General features: G+C 45.2%; 1 protein-coding gene across 1 annotated transcript in view; it reads right to left on the reverse strand.

Moving 5' to 3' along the window:
- Positions 1–20,211, reverse strand: part of efhc2 (EF-hand domain (C-terminal) containing 2) — a 193,963-nt gene that overhangs the window by 139,873 nt on the left and 33,879 nt on the right. The window contains exons 4-5 of the mRNA XM_070892930.1: positions 12,070–12,293; positions 1,271–1,522 (exon numbers count right to left, since the gene is read on the reverse strand). Coding sequence (XP_070749031.1) covers positions 1,271–1,522; positions 12,070–12,293 — 476 coding nt within the window. The remainder of the gene's footprint in view (positions 1–1,270; positions 1,523–12,069; positions 12,294–20,211) is intronic.

The following is a 20,211-nucleotide window of genomic DNA, read 5'->3' on the forward strand; positions in this document are numbered from 1 at the left end:
GTTCGCTGCTATTTCTGGCCAATTTGTATGCCACTTCCTTGGCTTTAATGCTATCCCTGGTTTCCCTTGATAGCCACGGTTGAGCCACCTTCCCTTTTTTATTTTTACGACAGACAGGAATGTACAATTGTTGTAGTTCATCCATGCGGTCTCTAAATGTCTGCCATTGCCCATCCACAGTCAACCCCTTCAGTATCATTCGCCAATCTATCCTAGCCAATTCACACCTCATACCTTCAAAGTTACCCTTCTTTAAGTTCTGGACCATGGTCTCTGAATTTAGCTATGAGGAAAGATTGGATAGGCTGGGGTTGTTTTCTTGGAACAGAGGAGGCTAAGGGGAGACCTTATTGAGGTGTATAAAATTATGAGGGATCTGGATATATTGGATAGGAAGGGCCTATTTCCCTTAGCAGAGGGGTCAATAACCAGGAGGCATAGATTTAAAGTAGTTGGTAGAAGGATTAGAGGGGAGATGAAGAAAAATGTCTTCACCCAGCAGATGGTGGGGGTCTGGAACGCACTGCCTGAAAGGGTGGTAGAGGAAGAAACCCTCATCACATTTAAAAAGTACTTGGATGTGCACTTAAAAAGCCGTAATCTAAAGGGCTACGGACCTAGTGCTGGAAGGTGGGATTAGGCTGGTTAGCTCTTTTTTGACCGGCACAGGCACGACGAGCCGAATGGCCTCCTTCTGTGTCGTAATTTTTCTATGATTCTATGGATTAAAGGCAAACATATCTGTTTGGGGATTGTAAACTAACAGCCTATTTCAAACTGATATAACAAGGAGCTACTGTCTTAGCCAGGCCCATTAGACAAGATGACTAGGGACATTAAGCAATTAATCATCTCGTTTGAGGTGGTTCAGCAAATATTCACTCCCATTATAATGAGGATGATTCTATTCATATGGGTACGGCATGAGGTGCCCGTGGAGGATGTACTCCCGGGACAGGAATAGTCAGTTGGGTTGACAGGCCTGCTGACAAATTCCTACATATAAAGATGTCAGAGACATCACTTTCTCTGCTTCCTGGATATATATGTTATATACCTTGTCATGCATCCCAATATTCTATTTGCTTTTTTAACAGGTTGGGAACATTGTGCTGGTGGTTTTAGTGACCTGCCCATTAAAACCTCAAGATCAATCTCCTGCTCCGCTTACTTCCTGTGGAAATATATTTAATATTAATCTAGCAGAATGCTCAAGAAAAGGAATCACTTTTATGTTTGGAAAGAATTGAAGAATATTTTATGTTCATACCTTTGGTAGTTTGCCTCGGTGGAGAAATACACCAACAGCATCTCTGCCTGAATTTGGGGGTAGGACCTCCCTGATCTCGACAGTGTCATCTGCCAGGTAATAGTGCAAGATGAGTACCCTGTAGTCTCCAAACTTAGTGTCTGAGTCATCCCAGTAACAGTAAAATCGCAGCACATGCGTGTCATGGTCCAGGAACTGCTTAAGTGTGTCAGTCTTCTCATACGGACGGAGAGGCTGCATGTTTTTGTCCATCTATAAGAAACACAGAAGGTGCACAAGGAATAATAGCCACAAGAAAAATGCACCTGGAGCACAGTACTGAAGATTCTTCCAAATAAACATCCTTCACTGTTCAAGGTGTGTTCAATCCACACCATTATTACATAACTTTTTTTTTACAGTGCACTGAGAATTAAATACATTACTGTTGTGGTATAAGTTGTTCAGTAAATCAAATATCAACCTGCATTGCTGTTCATTTACTGAACACTTCTATTTTAGCTGGGAAAGGTATTTTCCTCTCCTAAAAGCATTGACTTATTACTGGGATACGTGCTAGCCAAATGGTTGCAAGGTGTTGAACATCTTTTGGTATCTTGATATAATATATTCAAACATGAGCCTCGACAGTAAGTCACAGCAGGCTATATAACGGCAGGAGACATTACAGTTGTGTCCACTCCTTACACACGCACGAGTTGCTGGATAGGAATCATGAACAGGAACAGGTACCTTGACCAATTTTCCCCTTTTTAACCCTGACACTGAGGCAAGCTGTCGCACCCGTGTCACCATTCCAGCTGAGCCCATCTACGTCAAAACAAAATGTAGTTTAAACTTTGGATCTTCTTTACAGAAAATAAGAGGGGCAAAGAGAGGGTATGAGAATAGAATGGCAGCCAACATAAAAGGTAATCCAAAAGTCTTCTATAAATAGTCAAAGGGTAGTACGAGGAAGGGTGGGGTCGATTAGGGACCAAATAGGAGACCTATGCAAGGAGGCAGAGGGGATTGCTGATGAGTACTTTGCATCTGTCTTCACCAAGGAAGAGGATCCTGCCATAGACATAGTGAAGGAGGAGGTAGTGGAGACACTTGATAGGATAAACTTTGATAAAGAATAGGTGTTAGAAAGGCTGGCTGTATTTAAAGTAGATAAATCATCCGGAGCGGATGGGATGCATCCTAGGATGCTGAGGGAATTGAGGGCAGAAATCGCGGCGATACTGGCCATAATATTCCAATCCTCCATAGATATGGGGGTAGTGCCAGAGGACTGGAGAATTGCAAATGTTACACCATTGTTCAAAAAAGGATATAAAGATAAACCCAGCAACTACAGGCCAGTCAGTTTAACCTCGGTAGTGGGGAAGCTTTTAGAAATAGTAAGCAGGGACAAAATTAACAGTCACTTGGATAGGTATGGATTAATTAAGGAAATCCAGCATGGATTTGTTAAAGGCAAATCGGGTTTAACCAACTTGATTGCGCTACGATGAGGTAACAGAGAGGGTTGATGAGGGTATTGCGGTTGATGTAGTGTACATAGATTTCCAAAAGGCTATCGACAAAGTGCCACATAATAGGCTTGCCAGCAAAATTGAAGCCCATGGAATAAAAGGGTAACATGGATACGAAATTGGCTAAGTGACAGGAAACAGAACAGTGGTGAACGGTTGTTTTTCGGACTGGAGGAAAGTATACAGTGGTGTTCCAGGGATCAGTTCTACGACCACTGCTTTTCTTGATATATATTAATGACTTGGACTTGGGTGTACAGGGCACAATTGCAAAATTTGCAGATGACACAAAACTTGGAAGTATAGTGAACAGTGAGAAGGAGAGTGATAGACTTCAGGAAGACAAAGACAGGCTGGTGAAATGGACAGACACATAGCAGATGAAATTTAATGCAGAAAAGTGTGAAGTGATGCATTTTGGTGGAAAGAATGAGGAGAGGACATACAAACTAAAAGGTACAATCCTAAAGGGGATGCACGAACAGAGAGACCTGGGCGTGTGTGTGTGCATAAATAGTTGAAGATGGCAGGGCAGATTGAAAAAGCAATTAAAAACACTTCATAAATAGAGGTATAGAGCATAAAAGTGTGGAAACACTGGTTTGGCCCCAACTGGAGTACTGTGTACAATTCTGGGCACCACACTTTAGGAAGGATGTGAAGGCATTAGAGAAGGTACAGAAAAGATTTATGAGAATGATTCCAGGAATGAGGAACTTCAGTTATGTTGATAGACTGGAGACGCTGGTGTTGTTCTCCTTGGAGCAGAGATGATTGAGAGGCGATTTGATAGAGGTGCTCAAAATCATGAGGGGGTCTGGACAGAGTAGATAGAGAGAAACTGTTCCCATTGGCAGAAAGGGCGAGAACCAAAGAACACACATGTAAGGTGATTGGCAAAAGAACCAAAAGTGACGTAAGAAAAAAAAAATTTATACAGCAAGTGGTTAAAATCTGGAATGCACTGCCTGAAAGGGTGGTGGAGGCAGGCTAAATTTTATCTTTCAAAAGGGAGTTGGATAATATCTGAAGGAAAAGGAATTGCAGGGCGATGGGGAAAGGGTAGCTGAGAGTTGGCACGGGCTCAACGGACAGAATGGCTTTCTTCTGTGCTGTAACCATTCTATGATTCTATCTGCATGGCTCAATTACACTGTATAAGCTATGTGGGAAGACTTGAGAATGGTTTTATGTAAAATAGATATTGGGCAGTATCAATCCAACTAAACAAGGGCACAGTATAAGCTTGCCTCAAATTCAATCCTATTAAGCAATAGTTTGATAACCATGCTAATGTAGTCATTGTAGATAAACAGTTTAAGATCATTGTGCAGAACACATAAATATTAGCTGTATATATTCCAAACTGTGTTATACAAAAACTGGCTCATATTTTCCTGTACAGGTACTGTGCTTAGATGTATTGGATCATCTGGGTGCAGCACACAGAGGAGAATCAGTTGGGGAAGATAGCATGTTGGTAGTGGCACCTACCCAATTTTTTGCGCATTTAAATTAATGGATGGAATTTTGAGGGGGCTCCCTCATGGGTGTACAATCCTGGACAGGCTAATGGATCTCAAGGTAGACAAGTCCCCTGGTCCTGATGAAATGCATCCCAGGGTATTAAAAGAGATGGCGGAAGTTATAGCAGATGCATTCGTTATAATCTACCAAAATTCTCTGGACTCTGGGGAGGTACCAGCTGATTGGAAAGCAGCTAATGTAATGCCTCTGTTTAAAAAAGGGGGCAGACAAAAGGCAGGTAACTATAGGCCGGTTAGTTTAACATCTGTAGTGGGGAAAATGCTTGAAACTATCATTAAGGAAGAAATAGCAGGACATCTAGATAGGAATAGTGCAATCAAGCAGATGCAACATGGATTCATGAAGGGGAAATCATGTTTAACTAATTTACTGGAATTCTTTGAGGATATAACGAGCACGGTGGATAGAGGTGTACTGATGGATGTGGTGTATTTAGATTTCCAAAAGCATTCGATAAGGTGCCACACAAAAGGTTACTGCAGAAGATAAAGGTACGCGGAGTCAGAGGAAATGTATTAGAATGGATCGAGAATTGGCTGGCTAACAGAAAGCAGAGAGTCGGGATAAATGGGTCCTTTTCGGGTTGGAAATCGCTGGTTAGTGGTGTGCCACAGAGATCAGTGCTGGGACCACAACTGTTTACAATATACATAGACGACCTGGAAGAGGAGACAGAGTGTAGTGTAACAAAATTTGCAGATGACACAAAGATTAGTGGGAAAGCGGGTTGTGTAGAGGACACAGAGAGGCTGCAAAGAGATTTAGATAGGTTAAGCAAATGGGCTAAGGTTTGGCAGATGGAATACAATGCCGGAAAATGTGAGGTCATCCACCTTGGAAAAAAAAGCAGTAAGAGGGAATATTATTTGAATGGGGAGAAATTACAACATGCTGCGGTGCAGAGGGACCTGGGGGTCCTTGTGCATGAATCCCAAAAAGTTAGTTTGCAGGTGCAGCAGGTAATCAGGAAGGCGAATGGAATGTTGGCCTTCATTGCGAGAGGGATGGAGTACAAAAGCAGGGAGGTCCTGCTGCAACTGTACAGGGTATTGGTGAGGCCGCACCTGGAGTACTGCATGCAGTTTTGGTCACCTTACTTAAGGAAGGATATACTAGCTTTGGAGGGGGTACAGAGACGATTCACTAGGCTGATTCCGGAGATGAGGGGGTTGCCTTATGATAATAGATTGAGTAGACTGGGTCTTTACTCGTTGGAGTTCAGAAGGATATGTGGTGATCTTATCGAAACATTTAAAATAATGAAAGGGATAGACAAGATAGAGGCAGAAAGGTTGTTTCCACTGGTCGGAGAGACTAGAACTAGGGGGCACAGCCTCAAAATACGGGAGAGCCAATTTAAAACCGAGTTGAGAAGGAATTTCTTCTCCCAGAGGGTTGTGAATCTGTGGAATTCTCTGCCCAAGGAAGTAGTTGAGGCTAGCTCATTGAATGTATTCAAATCACAGATAGATAAATTTTTAACCAATAAGGGAATTAAGGGTTATGGGGAGCGCGCAGGTAAGTGGAGCTGAGTCCACAGCCAGATCAGCCATGATCTTGTTGAATGGCGGAGCAGGCTCGAGGGGCTAGATGGCCTACTCCTGTTCCTAATTCTTATGTTCTTATGTTCTTTTGTTAAATGGTAGGACACTGAGATGTGTAGAGGAACAAAGGGACCTTGGAGTGCATGTCCACAGATAGAATCATAGAAACATCGAAAATAGGTGCAAGAGTAGGCCATTAGGCCCTTCAAGCCTGCACCACAATTCAATAAGATCATGGCTGATCATTCCTCCAGTACCCCTTTCCTGCTTTCTCTCCATACCCCTTGATCCCCTTATCCGTAAGGGCCATATCTAACTCCCTCTTGAATATATCCAATGAACTGGCATCAACAACTCACTGCGGCAGGGAATTCCACAGGTTAACAACTCTCTGAGTGAAGAAATTTCTCCTCATCTCAGTCCTAAATGGCCTACCCCTTATCCTAAGACTGTGTCCCCTGGTTCTGAACTTCCCAACATCGGGAACATTCTACCTGCATCTAACCTGTCCAGTCCCGTCAAAAACTTATATGTTTCGATGAGATCCCCTCTCATCCTTCTAAATTCCAATGTATAAAGGCCCAGTTGATCCAGTCTCTCCTCATATGTCAGTCCTGCCATCCCGGGAATCAGTCTGGTGAACCTTCGCTGGACTCCCTCAATAGCAAGAATGTCCTTCCTCAGATAAGGAGACCAAAACTGAACACAATATTCCAGGTGAGGCCTCACCAAGGCCCTGTACAACTGCAGTAAGACCTCCCTGCTCCTATACTCAAATCCCCTCGCTATGAAGGCCAACATACCATTTGCCTTCTTCACCGCCTGCTGTACCTGTAGGCCAACTTTCAAGGACTGATGAACCACGACACCCAGGTCTCGTTGCACCTCCCCTTTTCCTAATCTGCCGCCATTCAGATAATATTCTGTCTTCGCGTTTTTGCCCCCAAAGTGGATAACCTCACCTAACCTGTCCAAGTCACCCTGCAGCCTCCTAGCGTCCCCTCATAGCTCACACCGCCACCCAGTTTAGTGTCATCTGCAAACTTGGAGATATTACACTCAATTCCTTCATCCAAATCATTGATGTATATTCGAAAGAGCTCCCAGCACTGAGCCCTGCGGCACTCCACTAGTCACTGCCTGCCATTCGGAAAAGGATCCGTTTATCGCGATTCTCTGCTTCCTGTCTGCCAACCAGTTCTCTATCCACGTCAGTATATTACCCCCAATACCATGTGCTTTGATTTTGCACACCAATCTCTTGTGTGGGACCTTGTCAAAAGCCTTTTGAAAGTCCAAATACACCACATCCACTGGTTCTCCCTTGTCCACTCTACTAGTTACATCCTCAAAAAATTCCAGAAGATTTGTCAAGCATGATTTCCCCTTCATAAATCCATGCTGACTTGGACCGATCCTGTCACTGCTTTCCAAATGCGCTGCTATTTCATCCTTAATAATTGATTCCAACATTTTCCCCACTACTAATGTCAGGCTAACTGGCCTATAATTACCCGCTTTCTCTCTCCCTCCCCTTTTAAAAAGTGGTGTTACATTAGCTACCCTCCAGTCCATAGGAACTGATCCAGAGTCGATAGACTGTTGGAAAATGATCACCAATGCATCCACTATTTCTAGGGCCACTTCCTTAAGTACTCTGGGATGCAGACTATCAGGCCCCGGGGATTTATTGGCTTTCAATCCCATCAATTTCCCTAACACAATTTCCCACCTAATAAGGATATCCTTCAGTTCCTCCTTCTCACTAGACCCTCGGTCCCCTAGTACTTCCGGAAGGTTATTTGTGTCTTCCTTCGTGAAGACAGACCAAAGTATTTGTGCAATTGGTCTGCCATTTCTTTGTTCCCCATTATAAATTCACCTGAATCCGATTGCAAGGGACCTACGTATGTCTTCTCTAATCTTTTTCTCTTCACATATCTATAGAAGCTTTTGCAGTCAGTTTTTATGTTCCCTGCAAGCTTCTTCTCGTACTCTATTTTCCCCCTCTTAATTAAACCCTTTGTCCTCCTCTGCTGAATTCTAAACTTCTCCCAGTCCTCAGGTGTGTTGCTTTTTCTGGCCAATTTATATGCCTCTTCCTTGGATTTAACACTATCTTTAATTTCCCTTGTTAGCCACGGTTGAGCCATCTTCCCCGTTTTATTTTTACTCCAGACAGGGATGTACAATTGCTGAAGTTCATCCATGTGATCTTTAAATGTTTGCCATTGCCTATCCACTGTCAACCCTAAAGTATCATTTGCTAGTCTATTCTAGCCAATTCATGCCTCAAACCATCGAAGTTACCTTTCCTTAAGTTCAGGACCCTAGCTTCTGAATTAACTGTGTCACTCTCCATCTTAATAAAGAATTCTACCATGTTATGGTCACTCTTCCCCAAGGGGCCTCGCACAACAAGATTGCTAATTAGTCCTTTCTCATTACACATCACCCAGTCTAGGATGGCCAGGTCCCTAGTTGGTTCCTCGACATATTGGTCTGGAAAACCATCCCTAATACACTCCAGGAAATCCTCCTCCACCACATTGCTACCAGTTTGGTTAGCCCAATCTATATGTAGACTAAAGTCACCCATGGTAACTGCTGTACCTTTATTGCATGCATCCCTAATTTCTTGTTTGATGCTGTCCCCAACCTTATTACTACTGTTTGGTGGTCTGTACACAACTCCCATTAGCGTTTTCTGCCCCTTAGTATTCCATGGCTCCACTCATACCGATTCCACATCATCCAAGCTAATGTACTTTCTTACGATTGCATTAATTTCCACTTTAACCAGCAATGCCACCCCGCCTCCTTTTCCTTTCTGTCTATCCTTCTTAAATGTTGAATACACCTGGATGTTAAGTTCCCAGTCTTGGTCACCCTGGAGCCATGTCTGCGTGATGCCAATTACATCATACCCGTTAACTGCTAACTGCGCAGTTAATTCGTCCACCTTATTCCGAATACTCCTCGCATTGAGGCACAGTGCCTTCAGGCTTGTCTTTCTAACACACTTAGCCCCTTTAGAATTTTGCTGTAATGTGGCCCTTTTTGATTTTTGCCTTAGGTTTCTCTGCCCTCCACTTTTACTTTTCTTCTTTCTATCTTTTGCTTCTACCCCTATTCTACTTCCCTCTGGCTCCCTGCATAGGTTCCCATCCCCCTGCCATATTAGTTTAACTCCTCCCCAACAGCACTAGCAAACATTCCCCCTAGGACATTGGTTCCGGTCCTGCCCAGGTGCAGACCGTCCGTTTTGTACTGGTCCCACCTCCCCCAGAACCGGTTCCAATGTCCCAGGAATTTGAATCCCTCCCTTCTGCACCACTCCTCAAGCCACGTATTCATCTGAGCTATCCTGCGATTCCTACTCTGACTCGCACGTGGCACTGGTAGCAATCCTGAGATTACTACTTTTGAGGTCCTACTTTTTAATTTAGCTCCTAGCTCCCTAAATTCGTCTTGTAGGACCTCATCCCGTTTTTTTACCTATATCATTGGTACTATATGCACCACGACAACTGGCTGTTCACACTCCCTCTTCAGAATGTCCTGCACCCGCTCCGAGACATCCTTGACCCTTGCACCAGGGAGGCAACATACCATCCTGGAGTCTCGGTTATGGCCACAGAAATATCTATCTATTCCCCTTACAATTTAATCCCCTATCACTATAGCTCTCCCACTCTTTTTCCTGCCTTCCTATGCAGCAGAGCCACCCACGGTGCCAAAAACTTGGCTGCTGCTGCCCTCCCCTGATGAGTCATCCCCCTCAACAGTACCCAAAGCGGTGCATCTGTTTTGCAGGGGGATGACCGCAGGGGACCCCTGCACTACCTTCCTTGCACTGCTCTTCCTGTTGGTCATCCATTCCCTATCTGGCTGAGTACCCTTTACCTGCGATAAGACCAACTCACTAAACGTGCTATTCACGTCATTCTCAGCATCAGATCCCTGAAGGTAGCAGGCCAGGTAGATAAGGTGGTTAAGAAGTTATACGGAATGCTTGTATTCTATGCCTCAGCTAATAAAGGCAAGAGCAGGGGGGCGTTATGCTTGAACTGTATAAAACACTGGTTAGGCCACAGCTGGAGTACGGCGTGCAGTTCTGGTTACCGCATTACAGGAAGGAAGGATGTGATTGCACTGGAGAGGGTACAGAAGAGATTTATGAGGATGTTGTCAGGAGTGGAGAATCATAGCTATGAGGAAAGATTGGATAGGCTGGATTTGTTTTCCTTGGAACAGAGGAGGCTGAGATGTATAAAATTATGAGGGGCCTGGATACAGTGGCTAGAAGGGGCCTATTTGCCTTAGCAGAGGGGTCAACAACCAGGGGGGCATAAATTTTAAGTAATTGGTAGAAGATTTAGAGGGGATTTGAGGGGAAATTTCTTCACGCAGAGGGTTGTGGGGTTCTGGAACTCACTGCCTGAAAGGGTGGTAGAGGCAGAAACCCTCACCACATTTAAAAAGTACTTGGATGTGCACTTGAAGTTCTGTAACCTGCAGAGTTATGGACCTACAGCTGGAAAGTGGGATTAGGCTGGCAAGCCTATTGTTGGCCGACACAGACACAATGGGCCGAAATGACCTCCTTCCATGCTGTAAACCTCGTATGATTCTATGATACTATGAAAATTGCACACAAATATATTTCATCTGTTTTTGATTTAGGTGAACAAAAATACGTTTTATTAAAGATTTTCTTTCATGCTATATAAAAGAAATTAGAATAATTAAATAACGTGTTGAACTATTCAAGGAAGACTAACAATGCATCGTACAGTAGCATCAATTTGTCTACATTAGGCATCATCAAATTTCATAGCACTCTGAATAATTAGTTTTCACCATTATTATTTTATTAATTTATGGCTAGAAATGCAGTTTTTGGCAATATCGGGGTTTTTCCCCATTTATTTTACGGCAAAAATACCACTAAAAACGTCGCCATTTTTTAAGGGGCTTGGGATGAAATGAAATGCACTGAGGAACCAGCAATCTCGGATTGAGTGAGTGAGTCCTAGAGTACAAAGGTCTCTGCAAGAGCAGAAAACCGCAGGGTTGCAGGTACATCAGTCATTGAAGGTAGGCATGCAGGTACAGCAGGCAGTAAAGAAAGCAAATGGCATGCTGGCCTTCATACCGAGGGGATTTGAATATAGGAGCAGGGAGGTCCTACTGCAGTTGTACAGGGCCTTGGTGAGACCACACCTTGAGTATTGTGTGCAGTTTTGGTCTAATCTGAGGAAGGGCGTGCTTGCTATTGAGGGAGTGCAGCAAAGGTTCACCAGACTGATTACCGGGATGGCAGGACTGACATGAGGAAAGACTGGATCGGCTAAGCTTATACTCACTGGAATTTAGAAGAATGAGAGGGGATCTCATAGAAACTTATAAAATTCTGACGGGACTGGACATGTTAGATGCAAGAAGAATGTTCCCAATGTTGGGGAAGTTCAGAACCAGGGGTCACAGTCTATAGATAAGGGGTAAGCCATATAGGACCAAGATGAGGAAAAACTTTTTCACCCAGAGAGTTGTGAACCTGTGGAATTCTCTGCCACAGAAAGTTGTTGAGTTCAGTTCGTTGGACATATTCAAAAGGGAGTTAGATGTGGCCCTTACGGCTAAAGGGATCAGGGGGTATGGAGCGAAGGCAGGGGTGGGGTACTGAGGGAATAATCAGTCATGATCATATTGAATGGCAGTGCAGGCTCAAAGGGCCGAATGGACTACTCCTGCACCTATTTTCTATGTTTCTATGCAGTTTCTGGTATGTAGGAGACATGAGATCCACTTAGAAGGAAAAGGAAAATAGTGCTGTGAGGGAAAGGCTCATTAAAATACCCTGAAGTTGCATTACCCTGGTGGCAGCAAGTTGTGCGAAATATTTGTGCTGTCACAGTTGGCAAAACTGTTTTTAATTTATTAAAAGCAAATAAATATGTAAATGCTGGAAATCTAAAATAAAAAACTATTTATAAATCACAGCTTTTATGCTAAAATTTCTGATACCTTCATCACCTCAAAACACATACAACATCTGAAATATCATATTATAGCAGCCAGTGGCAATTTCCATTCTGATTCATATTGTTCATATTAAGACATAATTTCATTGACTTATCTGCTAGATTTTCTTTTCTGCTATTGTATAAAAAGTTGGTCTTACTTCTTCGCGTTTTGAAATATAAGGATCGTCAGGGATGCAGCCAGGTGGGTTCAGTTTGACACCCATTTTCCGCAGAAAATTTTTGGTGAACTGGTCACAGTCTACAATCATAAATGTCTTTGAGTAGAAAACAATTTCTTGACAGATATTGAAATGATCCACTGTGTAAAACTGATCATCATTTGGAGGCGGAAGTGGAATACGATGACGATGGATTATGGTTCCTAAAACAACAATAGAAGACTTAGATTTAAATGTGCTTTGTTCTGTTCCATCTATCTCGTTTTCCATGTTATGTTTTGGCTCTTTTCTATCTGCTTAGTTTACAATATTTCAGATCTGATATCTTAGATCACACTCCTAGGCAAGATCTAACTCCTCGTAACTTCGAGGGCCCTGTCAATGGTGAGAGAGGCTGTTCCAATGAAGTGACACTGGATAGAGAGTTTGCTCGAAACACTTGCAACCTCAATCTGTGTTCCAAATGGAGTAAGCAACAACTTCTGAGCTTGGAAAGTGAACAGCTATAAGGTGGGAGCTTTTATAGCACATTTCAGTTCATTCAATGGCCATTCAACTCCCGCCTCAGCTTAACAGACGTGATCTTCGAGCAGCGTTGACCCTGTGGGTGAGCAGTTAACGAGAAAGGGTAAGGTTAAATGTATTATTAATGATCCATCAATAATCAGCTTAATTGGGTCCCCCGCCACTGCGTGTCGGGACTGCTCAGCGCTGACAGACCCTACATTGGGAAAGGTCCCAACCCGCTGTGCAAAAAAAAACATTTTCCCACCCAACCCACCACCGATCCCGCCTACTGACCACCTGGAAAATTCCAGCTTAAGAGTCTAAATGGGATAGAGGAGCAAAGGGTACGGATTCACAAATTATTAGAAGTAGCAATGCAGGTTAACAAGGCCATAACATGCAAACAAAGCACTGGATTCATTTCTAGAGGAATAGAATTGAAAAGCAGAGAGGTTATGTTAAACCTACATAGAACCTTGGCTGGACCACACTTACCATACTGTGCACACTTCTTTTCTCAAAGGCACTGGAGAAGATGCAAAAAAGATTTACAAGGATGATATCAGTACTGAGAGGTTATAACTATCAGGAAAAGACTGAACAGGCTGGAGCTTTTTTCTCTAGAAAAGAGAAGGCTGAGGGATGATCTAATTGTGGTCTTTAAATTTATGAAGGGGCTTGATAGGGTAGACGTAGAGAAAATGTTTCCAGTTGTGTGGGAGTCCAAAACTAGGAGCTATTAATATAAGACAGTCATCAAAAAATTCAATAAGGAATTCAGGAGGAACTTCTACATTCTAACCAATCTGTGGATAAAGAACACACTACACATGGAGTAGTTGCGGCAAATATCATAGAAACTAGATAAGTACGTGGGAGAAAGGAATAGAAGGATATGCTGATTGGGTTAAATAAAGTAGGGTGGGAGGAGGCTCGTCTGGAGCATAAACACCATCATAGACCAGTTGCACTGAATGGCCTGTTTCTTTACTGTAAATTCTATGTAATCTATGTAATGGTCAGACTGCCCATTTCCCAATGTGATTGGGTGGCCAGCCAGTCAATCATATTAAAACGACGACAAAGAATGAGGCCTATCCCACTCCCTATGTCCGACCCCCCTCCTGATGCCTGCTCCCCTCCCGATGTCCACTCCCTTTGCGATGTCCGAGCACCCTCCCGATACCTGCTTCCCTCTCGATGTCCAGTCCTCTTCTGATGCCCGACCCCCTCCCTATGTCCACTCCTCTCAATACCGACCCCCTCCCGTTGACCGACCCCCTCCTGATGTCTGACCTCCTCACAATGCGTGACCCCCCCACCCCCCACCTCCCCGATGTCCGCTTCCCTCTCATTGTCCTCTCCTCTCACGATGTCCGCTCCTTTCCCGATGCCCAACACCCTCCCGATGTCTGACCCCCTCCTGATGCCCGACCCGGTCTATTTTAGTCAAAGTATCCTTTTAAATGGCGTGATAAGTCTTAATTATTGCTAAGCCACCTCTCTGGGACTGAAAATTAACTGGAGTTTCATTCCTTTAGTTTTTAATTATTGTTGGAGATTTTTTTTTATTTGTTACTTTTTTTTACTTTTTCTTTTTGTCTCTTGTTTTCACTTAATTGAATATTTCTTTCCCTCTCTTTGGTATTTTTCCTGTACCTGAGTTGACACTGAATTCACTATTCTAATTGAGACTTCCTGGTTCAAACTCTGTGCTGGTCAATACTCAATTCTTCAATCTGATTGGTTAAGGAGATACAGAGTTGTTTTCCCTGTTCACACAGTTCCCAGATGCCCTGTAGAGAGCGCCACGCCATTTCAATCTCGGATTTACAGCAGTGCAAAGTCATCTGGAAATTAAACGGGCAAGGTCAAGTCTAATGAACAGCAGGCGCCATTCATTCGCCAGCTACAGTAATTCTGGCCCCATGTTTTTATTTTAAACAGACTTAGAGGAAAATAGCTGTGACGTAGGGCATATTTGGGCAGGACGAATCCTTGGAATATGGTGCTCTGAAAAATCTGCTTCAGTGCAACTATCTTGAACGCCTGGCTAAGTTCAGAAAGCGCCGGTTGCTGTTATCTAGTCAGTAAAAATGTTGTTGTAAAGTCCTAACACAATACCACAAATCCACACGAGGCACATTCTATGGACAAGGTCACTCTGTGACCTGCACCTTTGTTCACAGGACCAAGAAGTGATGACCCTGCGTGGGACCTCCCTTTATATACCTGGATGTCCAGGTGAGGAGTGTCTCCCACAAGTTCAACCCCTGTGGTCAATGTGTGCATTTCTCAAGTATATACAGTATTGCAGTGTTGTTACATGAAGGTTACATACATGACATCACCTCCCCCTCCAACGTCTTATTGGGATCACAGGTTAAGTCTTTCGGGTGGTTTGCACTCCCTCGTGGAGCGCCGCAGTTGGGGCTCTGGCTGTTGAGCCTTGGCCTGCATGTCTGTCCCCTGTGGTGATTCTGGCCTGTCCGGGCTGACCGCAGGGACTGTGCATGCTGCTGATTGTTCTTGATGCTCGTTCACTGGCGGTGGTGTGAATACCATCTCATGATCTTCCTCAGATGCCTCAGAGTCCATGCTGAACCTTTTTTTTTACTTGGTCCAGATGCTTGTGGCATATCTGCCCATTGTTAAATTTATCTACGATGACCCTATTCCCCTCTTTGTCTATTACAGTATCTTCAAGGCATTTGGGCCCCAAAGCGTGGTTGAGAACAAATACGGGGTCACCCATTTCTATTCATCTCTCCCTTGAATTACGGTCATGGTACTCATTTTGGGACTGGCGCCTGCCTTCAACAATGTCGGACAAGACTGGATGAATGAGGGACAGCCAAGTTTTGAGTGTATGTTTCATAAGGAGCTCCGTAGGCGGGACCCCCGTGAGCGAGTGCGGTCGGGACCTATAGGCTAGTAGGAGGCGCGATAGGCAGCATTGAAGGGAGCATGCCTTGTTTTATGATTTGGACCGCACATTCCGCCTGGCCATTGGAGGCCGGCTTGAACAGTGCTGTCCTGAAATGGTTAATGCCATTACCCGACATGAACTCCTGGAATTCGTAGCTAGTGAAACATGGCCTATTATCGCCAACAAGGATGTTTGGCAAACCGTGGGTCACAAAAACAACACGTAGACTCTCCACAGTGGTGGGTGTCGTGCACGAATTCAAAATGATGCACTCGATCCATTTCGAGTATGCATCAACCACAATGAGAAACATTTTCCCCATGAACGGGCCTACATAGTCTACGTGAATGCGTGACCATGGCCTAGTGGGCCAGGGCCACGGGCTGAGCGGGGCCTCCCTGGGGGCATTTCCCAGCTGGGCACACATCGTGCACCTGCGAACACAGTGTTCCAGGTCTGAATCAATTCCCGGCCACCAAACATGTGACCAGGCAATGACCTTCATCAGCACGATGCCTGGCTGCTCGCTGTGGAGTTCCCCGATGAAAGCTTCCCTGCCCCTCTGGGGCATGACTACCCGTCTGCCCCATAATAGGCAGTCGGCTTGGATGGAGAGCTCATCCATCCGCCTGTGAAACGGTCTGACCTCCTCAGGGCATGCTCCGTGTGCGGGCGCCCAATCCCCAGTCAGGACACATTTCTTAATCAAAGATAGGAGGGGATCTCTGTTGGATCAGATTTTGATCTGGCGGGCTGTGATGGGGGAGCCTGCGCTGTCAAAAGGCATCAACGGCCATGACCATCTCAGCGCTTTGCTCCGCTGCCCCCTCAGTGGTGGCCAGTGGAAGCCTGCTGAGCGCGTTAGCGCAATTTTCAGTGCCAGGCCGGTGCTGGATGGTGTAATCATACGTAGCCAGCGTGGGAGCCCATCGCTGTATGTGAGCTGAAGCATTGGCATTGACAGCCTTGCTGTCTGACAACAGGGATGTTAACGGCTTGCGGTCCGTTTCTAATTCGAACCTCCTGCCAATAAGATACTGGTGCATCTTTTTCACCCCATAGACACATGCGAGTGCTTCCTTCTCAACCATCCTATATCTCTGTTCAGCTTAAGAGAGCGACCTGGAGGCATAAGCCACAGGTTGGAGTTGCCCCTCAGCATTGCACTGCTGCAAAACGCACCCAACCCCATAGGACGATACATCACATATCAGAACCAATTTCTTACAGGGGTCGTAGAGGGTCAACAACTTATTTGAACAGAGTAGGTTACACGCCCGATTGAAAGCCCGTTCTTGACAGTCCTCCCAAAACCAATCGCAACCCTTACGCAGGAACACATGTAGCGGCTCCAACAATGTGCTTAAGTTCAGCAGAAAGTTCTCGAAATAGTTCAAGAGTCCCAGAAATGAACGCAACTCCGATGTGTTGCCGGGCCTGGGCGCTTGTCGAATCGCCTCTGTTTTGGATTCGGTGGGCCGAATCCCGTCTGTAGCAACCCTCCTGCCCAGAAACTCGACTTCGGGAGCCAAAAACACACACTTAGGCTTCTTGAGTCGCAGGTCTACCCGGTTGTGGAGGTGTTTCTCGGTGTCCTGACCTATGATGAGGATATCGTCCTGGAATACAATCGTTCCAGGATGGATTTGAGCAGGCTTTCCATGTTTCTTTGAAATATCACAGCCGCTGATCGAATGCCAAACAGGCACCTGTTGTAAACAAACAGCCCCTTGTGCGTGGTGATTGTGGTCAGTAGTTTGGATTCGTCGGCCAGTTCCTGGGTCATGTAGGCTGAAGTGAGGTCCAACTTGGTGAACAGCTTGCCGCCTGCCAGTGTGGCAAAAATATCCTCCGCTCTCGGAAGCGGATATTGGTCTTGTAGTGACACCCGGTTGATAGTGGCCTTGTAGTCGCCACAGATCCTGACCAAGCCATCCGCTTTTCGGACGGGAACAATGCGGCTCGTCCAGTCGCTGAATTCAATGGGCGAGATGATGCCCTCTCTCAGCAAACGGTCCAATTCGCTTTCAATTTTCTCCCGCATCACATACGGCACAGCTCTAGCTTTGTGGTGCACTGGTCTGGCGTCCGGGGTGATGCAAATCACTACTTTGGTACCTTTGAACGTCCCGACGCCAGGTTGGAATAGCGACTCAAATTGCTGTAGGATCTGTGAGCATGAACTTTGCTCCACAGGTGACACTGCGTGCACATCCCCCCCATTTCCAGTTCATCTCAGCTAGCCAGCTCCTCCCCAACAGTGTGGGACTATTGCCCGGGACAATCCAGAGTAGCAGCCGATTCACTGATCCATTGTGTGTGACAGCCAACATTGCACTGCCTAGCACTGGAATGATTTATTTGGTGTACGTCTGTAATTGAGTCTCAATGCGTTCTAGTTTGGGTCTGCTGGCTTTGAGTGGCCATAGCTTTTCGAATTGTTGAACGCTCATGAGTGACTGGCTGGCCCCCGTGTCCAGCTCCATGTGTACCGGGATGCCGTTTAATAGGACCTTCATCATCATGGGTGGCGTTTTGGTATATGAGCTGTGAATGTTTGCCACATGAACCCGCTGAACTTCAGCATCCATTGATTTGACCCACGCGTCACCCTGCCTCGCAGACCCCTCTTCTGGTCCATCCACCTCGTAAATTAGCCTGGTCGCAGGCTTCCTGCACATTCTGGCTAAATGGCCAGTGAGATTACAATTTCTGCAGGCGAACTGTTGAAACCTGCAAGTCCTAGCAGCATGTCTGCCCCCACACCTCCAACGTGAACTGAGATTCCCATTGTTGTGAACAAAAGAGCTGTTACCAGGCATTCCTCGCCGATTGTCCCTTTGACTGCTCTTGAGCACCTGTTAGTGAGTGTCAATGGCCCCATCCCAGAACACATTGTCCACTGGGATGGCATAAATGTCCGTTCAGCCTGCCATTGTCTGTGTTGAAAACCTGTTCTGGGGTCTATTGCTGCCTGGGTGTGTCGAACTGCCCTTGCCTGCCTGCTGGGCTCTGAGTCGTGTTTATGATATTGACCCCCTGCTCCATCACCACGTTGGAGTCAGAGTTGCGCGCGTATATTATCTTGGTTTCCTCCTCCCCGCCATAAAAGTCTGAGCCAGCAACGCCGCCGCTTCCAAGGTCAAGTCCTTGGTCTCGATTAACTTTCTGAAAATCCCGGCATGACCGATGTCCTCAATAAAGAAATCCATTTGCATCTCCCCCCTGCAGGCGTCTGTGAACTTACAGAGGCTGGCCAAGCGCCAGAGGTCCGCAACGAAGTCCGGTATGCTCTGTCCTTCCCGACGTCGGAGTGTATAAAATCTGTGTCGGGCCATGTGTATGCTGCTCGCCGGTTTGAGGTGCTCACTGATTAGCTTGCTGAGCTCTTCAAAGGTTTTGTCCACCGGCTTTTCAGGTGCTAGCAGGTCTTCCATGAGCGCGTAAGTCTTAGATCCACAACTGGTCAGTAGATGAGCCCTTCGCTTGTCGGTCGCTGCATCTCCCAGCCAGTCCTTTGTGACAAAGCTCTGCTGAAGCCTCTCAATGAAATCGTCCCAGTCCTCATCAACACAGTACCGTTCCTCTGTGCTACCGGTGGCCATTCTCGTGGGTCGCTGATTCCCGTTTCTCGTCGCCACTATAAAGTCCTTACACAATACCACAAATCCACATGAGGCACATTCTATGGACAAGGTCACTCTGTGACCTGTACCTTTATTCACAGGACCAAGAAGTGATGACCCTGCGTGGGACCTCCCTTTATATACCTGGATGACCAGGTGAGGAGTGTCTCCCACAAGTTCACCCCCTGTGGTCAAAGTGTGCATTTCTCAAGTATATACAGTATTGCAGTGTTGTTACATGAAGGTTACATCCATGACAGTTGTAATGCATTTTTCACATTTTTGTAAAATGAGAAAGGACCATCAAGAGCCCTCAAGCTTCATCCTTCCATAAGCCACCTACGATCTACACTATGAGTGGATTATACTCAACCTAAAAGCCCTAGGAAAGTTCTGTAAAGGTTCTTACTATTCTCCAAAAGGTAAATCAAGGATAATTCCAGCATACCTCTTTAACCTCATATCTTATTGGTTCAGTTTACTTTAGATGTTAAATAAACTTTATTTAACATGAAGTAGATATTATACATTGTAAATACAGCTGATGGTACAATTACATGCATCACTAATCATTCATTTCATCTTTCTCATTTTACAAATCTAGTAAAATAAATGCAAGTTACTTGATTAGGATGACAATGTCATTGGTACTGTATGCTTCCAACAGGTCACTAAGTAAATACACTGCATGAATCATATACGATATGAAGGACCCAAGTTCCATCTCTGGTCTTTGTTGAGTTAGCTGATCTGAGCCAGGGCAAGGTTGGTGCTGTAAGATTTGACTCAGTGTCATAGGGCTAGGGAGGGAAGGAATATTAGCCCCCCTTCCTGCCTCTGATCACTTACACAGATGATTTGGATCATATATGAAAATTTTAAAAATAATAATTTGTCCTTTTTGGTCAAGTCCACTTGCCAGGCTTGGACTCCACCAGTTTCACCCGTATGTTCCCTTGTGAAGACTAGTATGCCTCATCAATCCAAGCATATTAGCCACCACTGATATGCTGAGTCTCCATCCAGGGCCAGGAATAGGATCTCACCCAGCCTCCTAGT

The sequence above is a fragment of the Pristiophorus japonicus genome, chromosome 11, assembly GCF_044704955.1.
Source record: "Pristiophorus japonicus isolate sPriJap1 chromosome 11, sPriJap1.hap1, whole genome shotgun sequence".
Taxonomy (NCBI): domain Eukaryota; kingdom Metazoa; phylum Chordata; class Chondrichthyes; family Pristiophoridae; genus Pristiophorus; species Pristiophorus japonicus.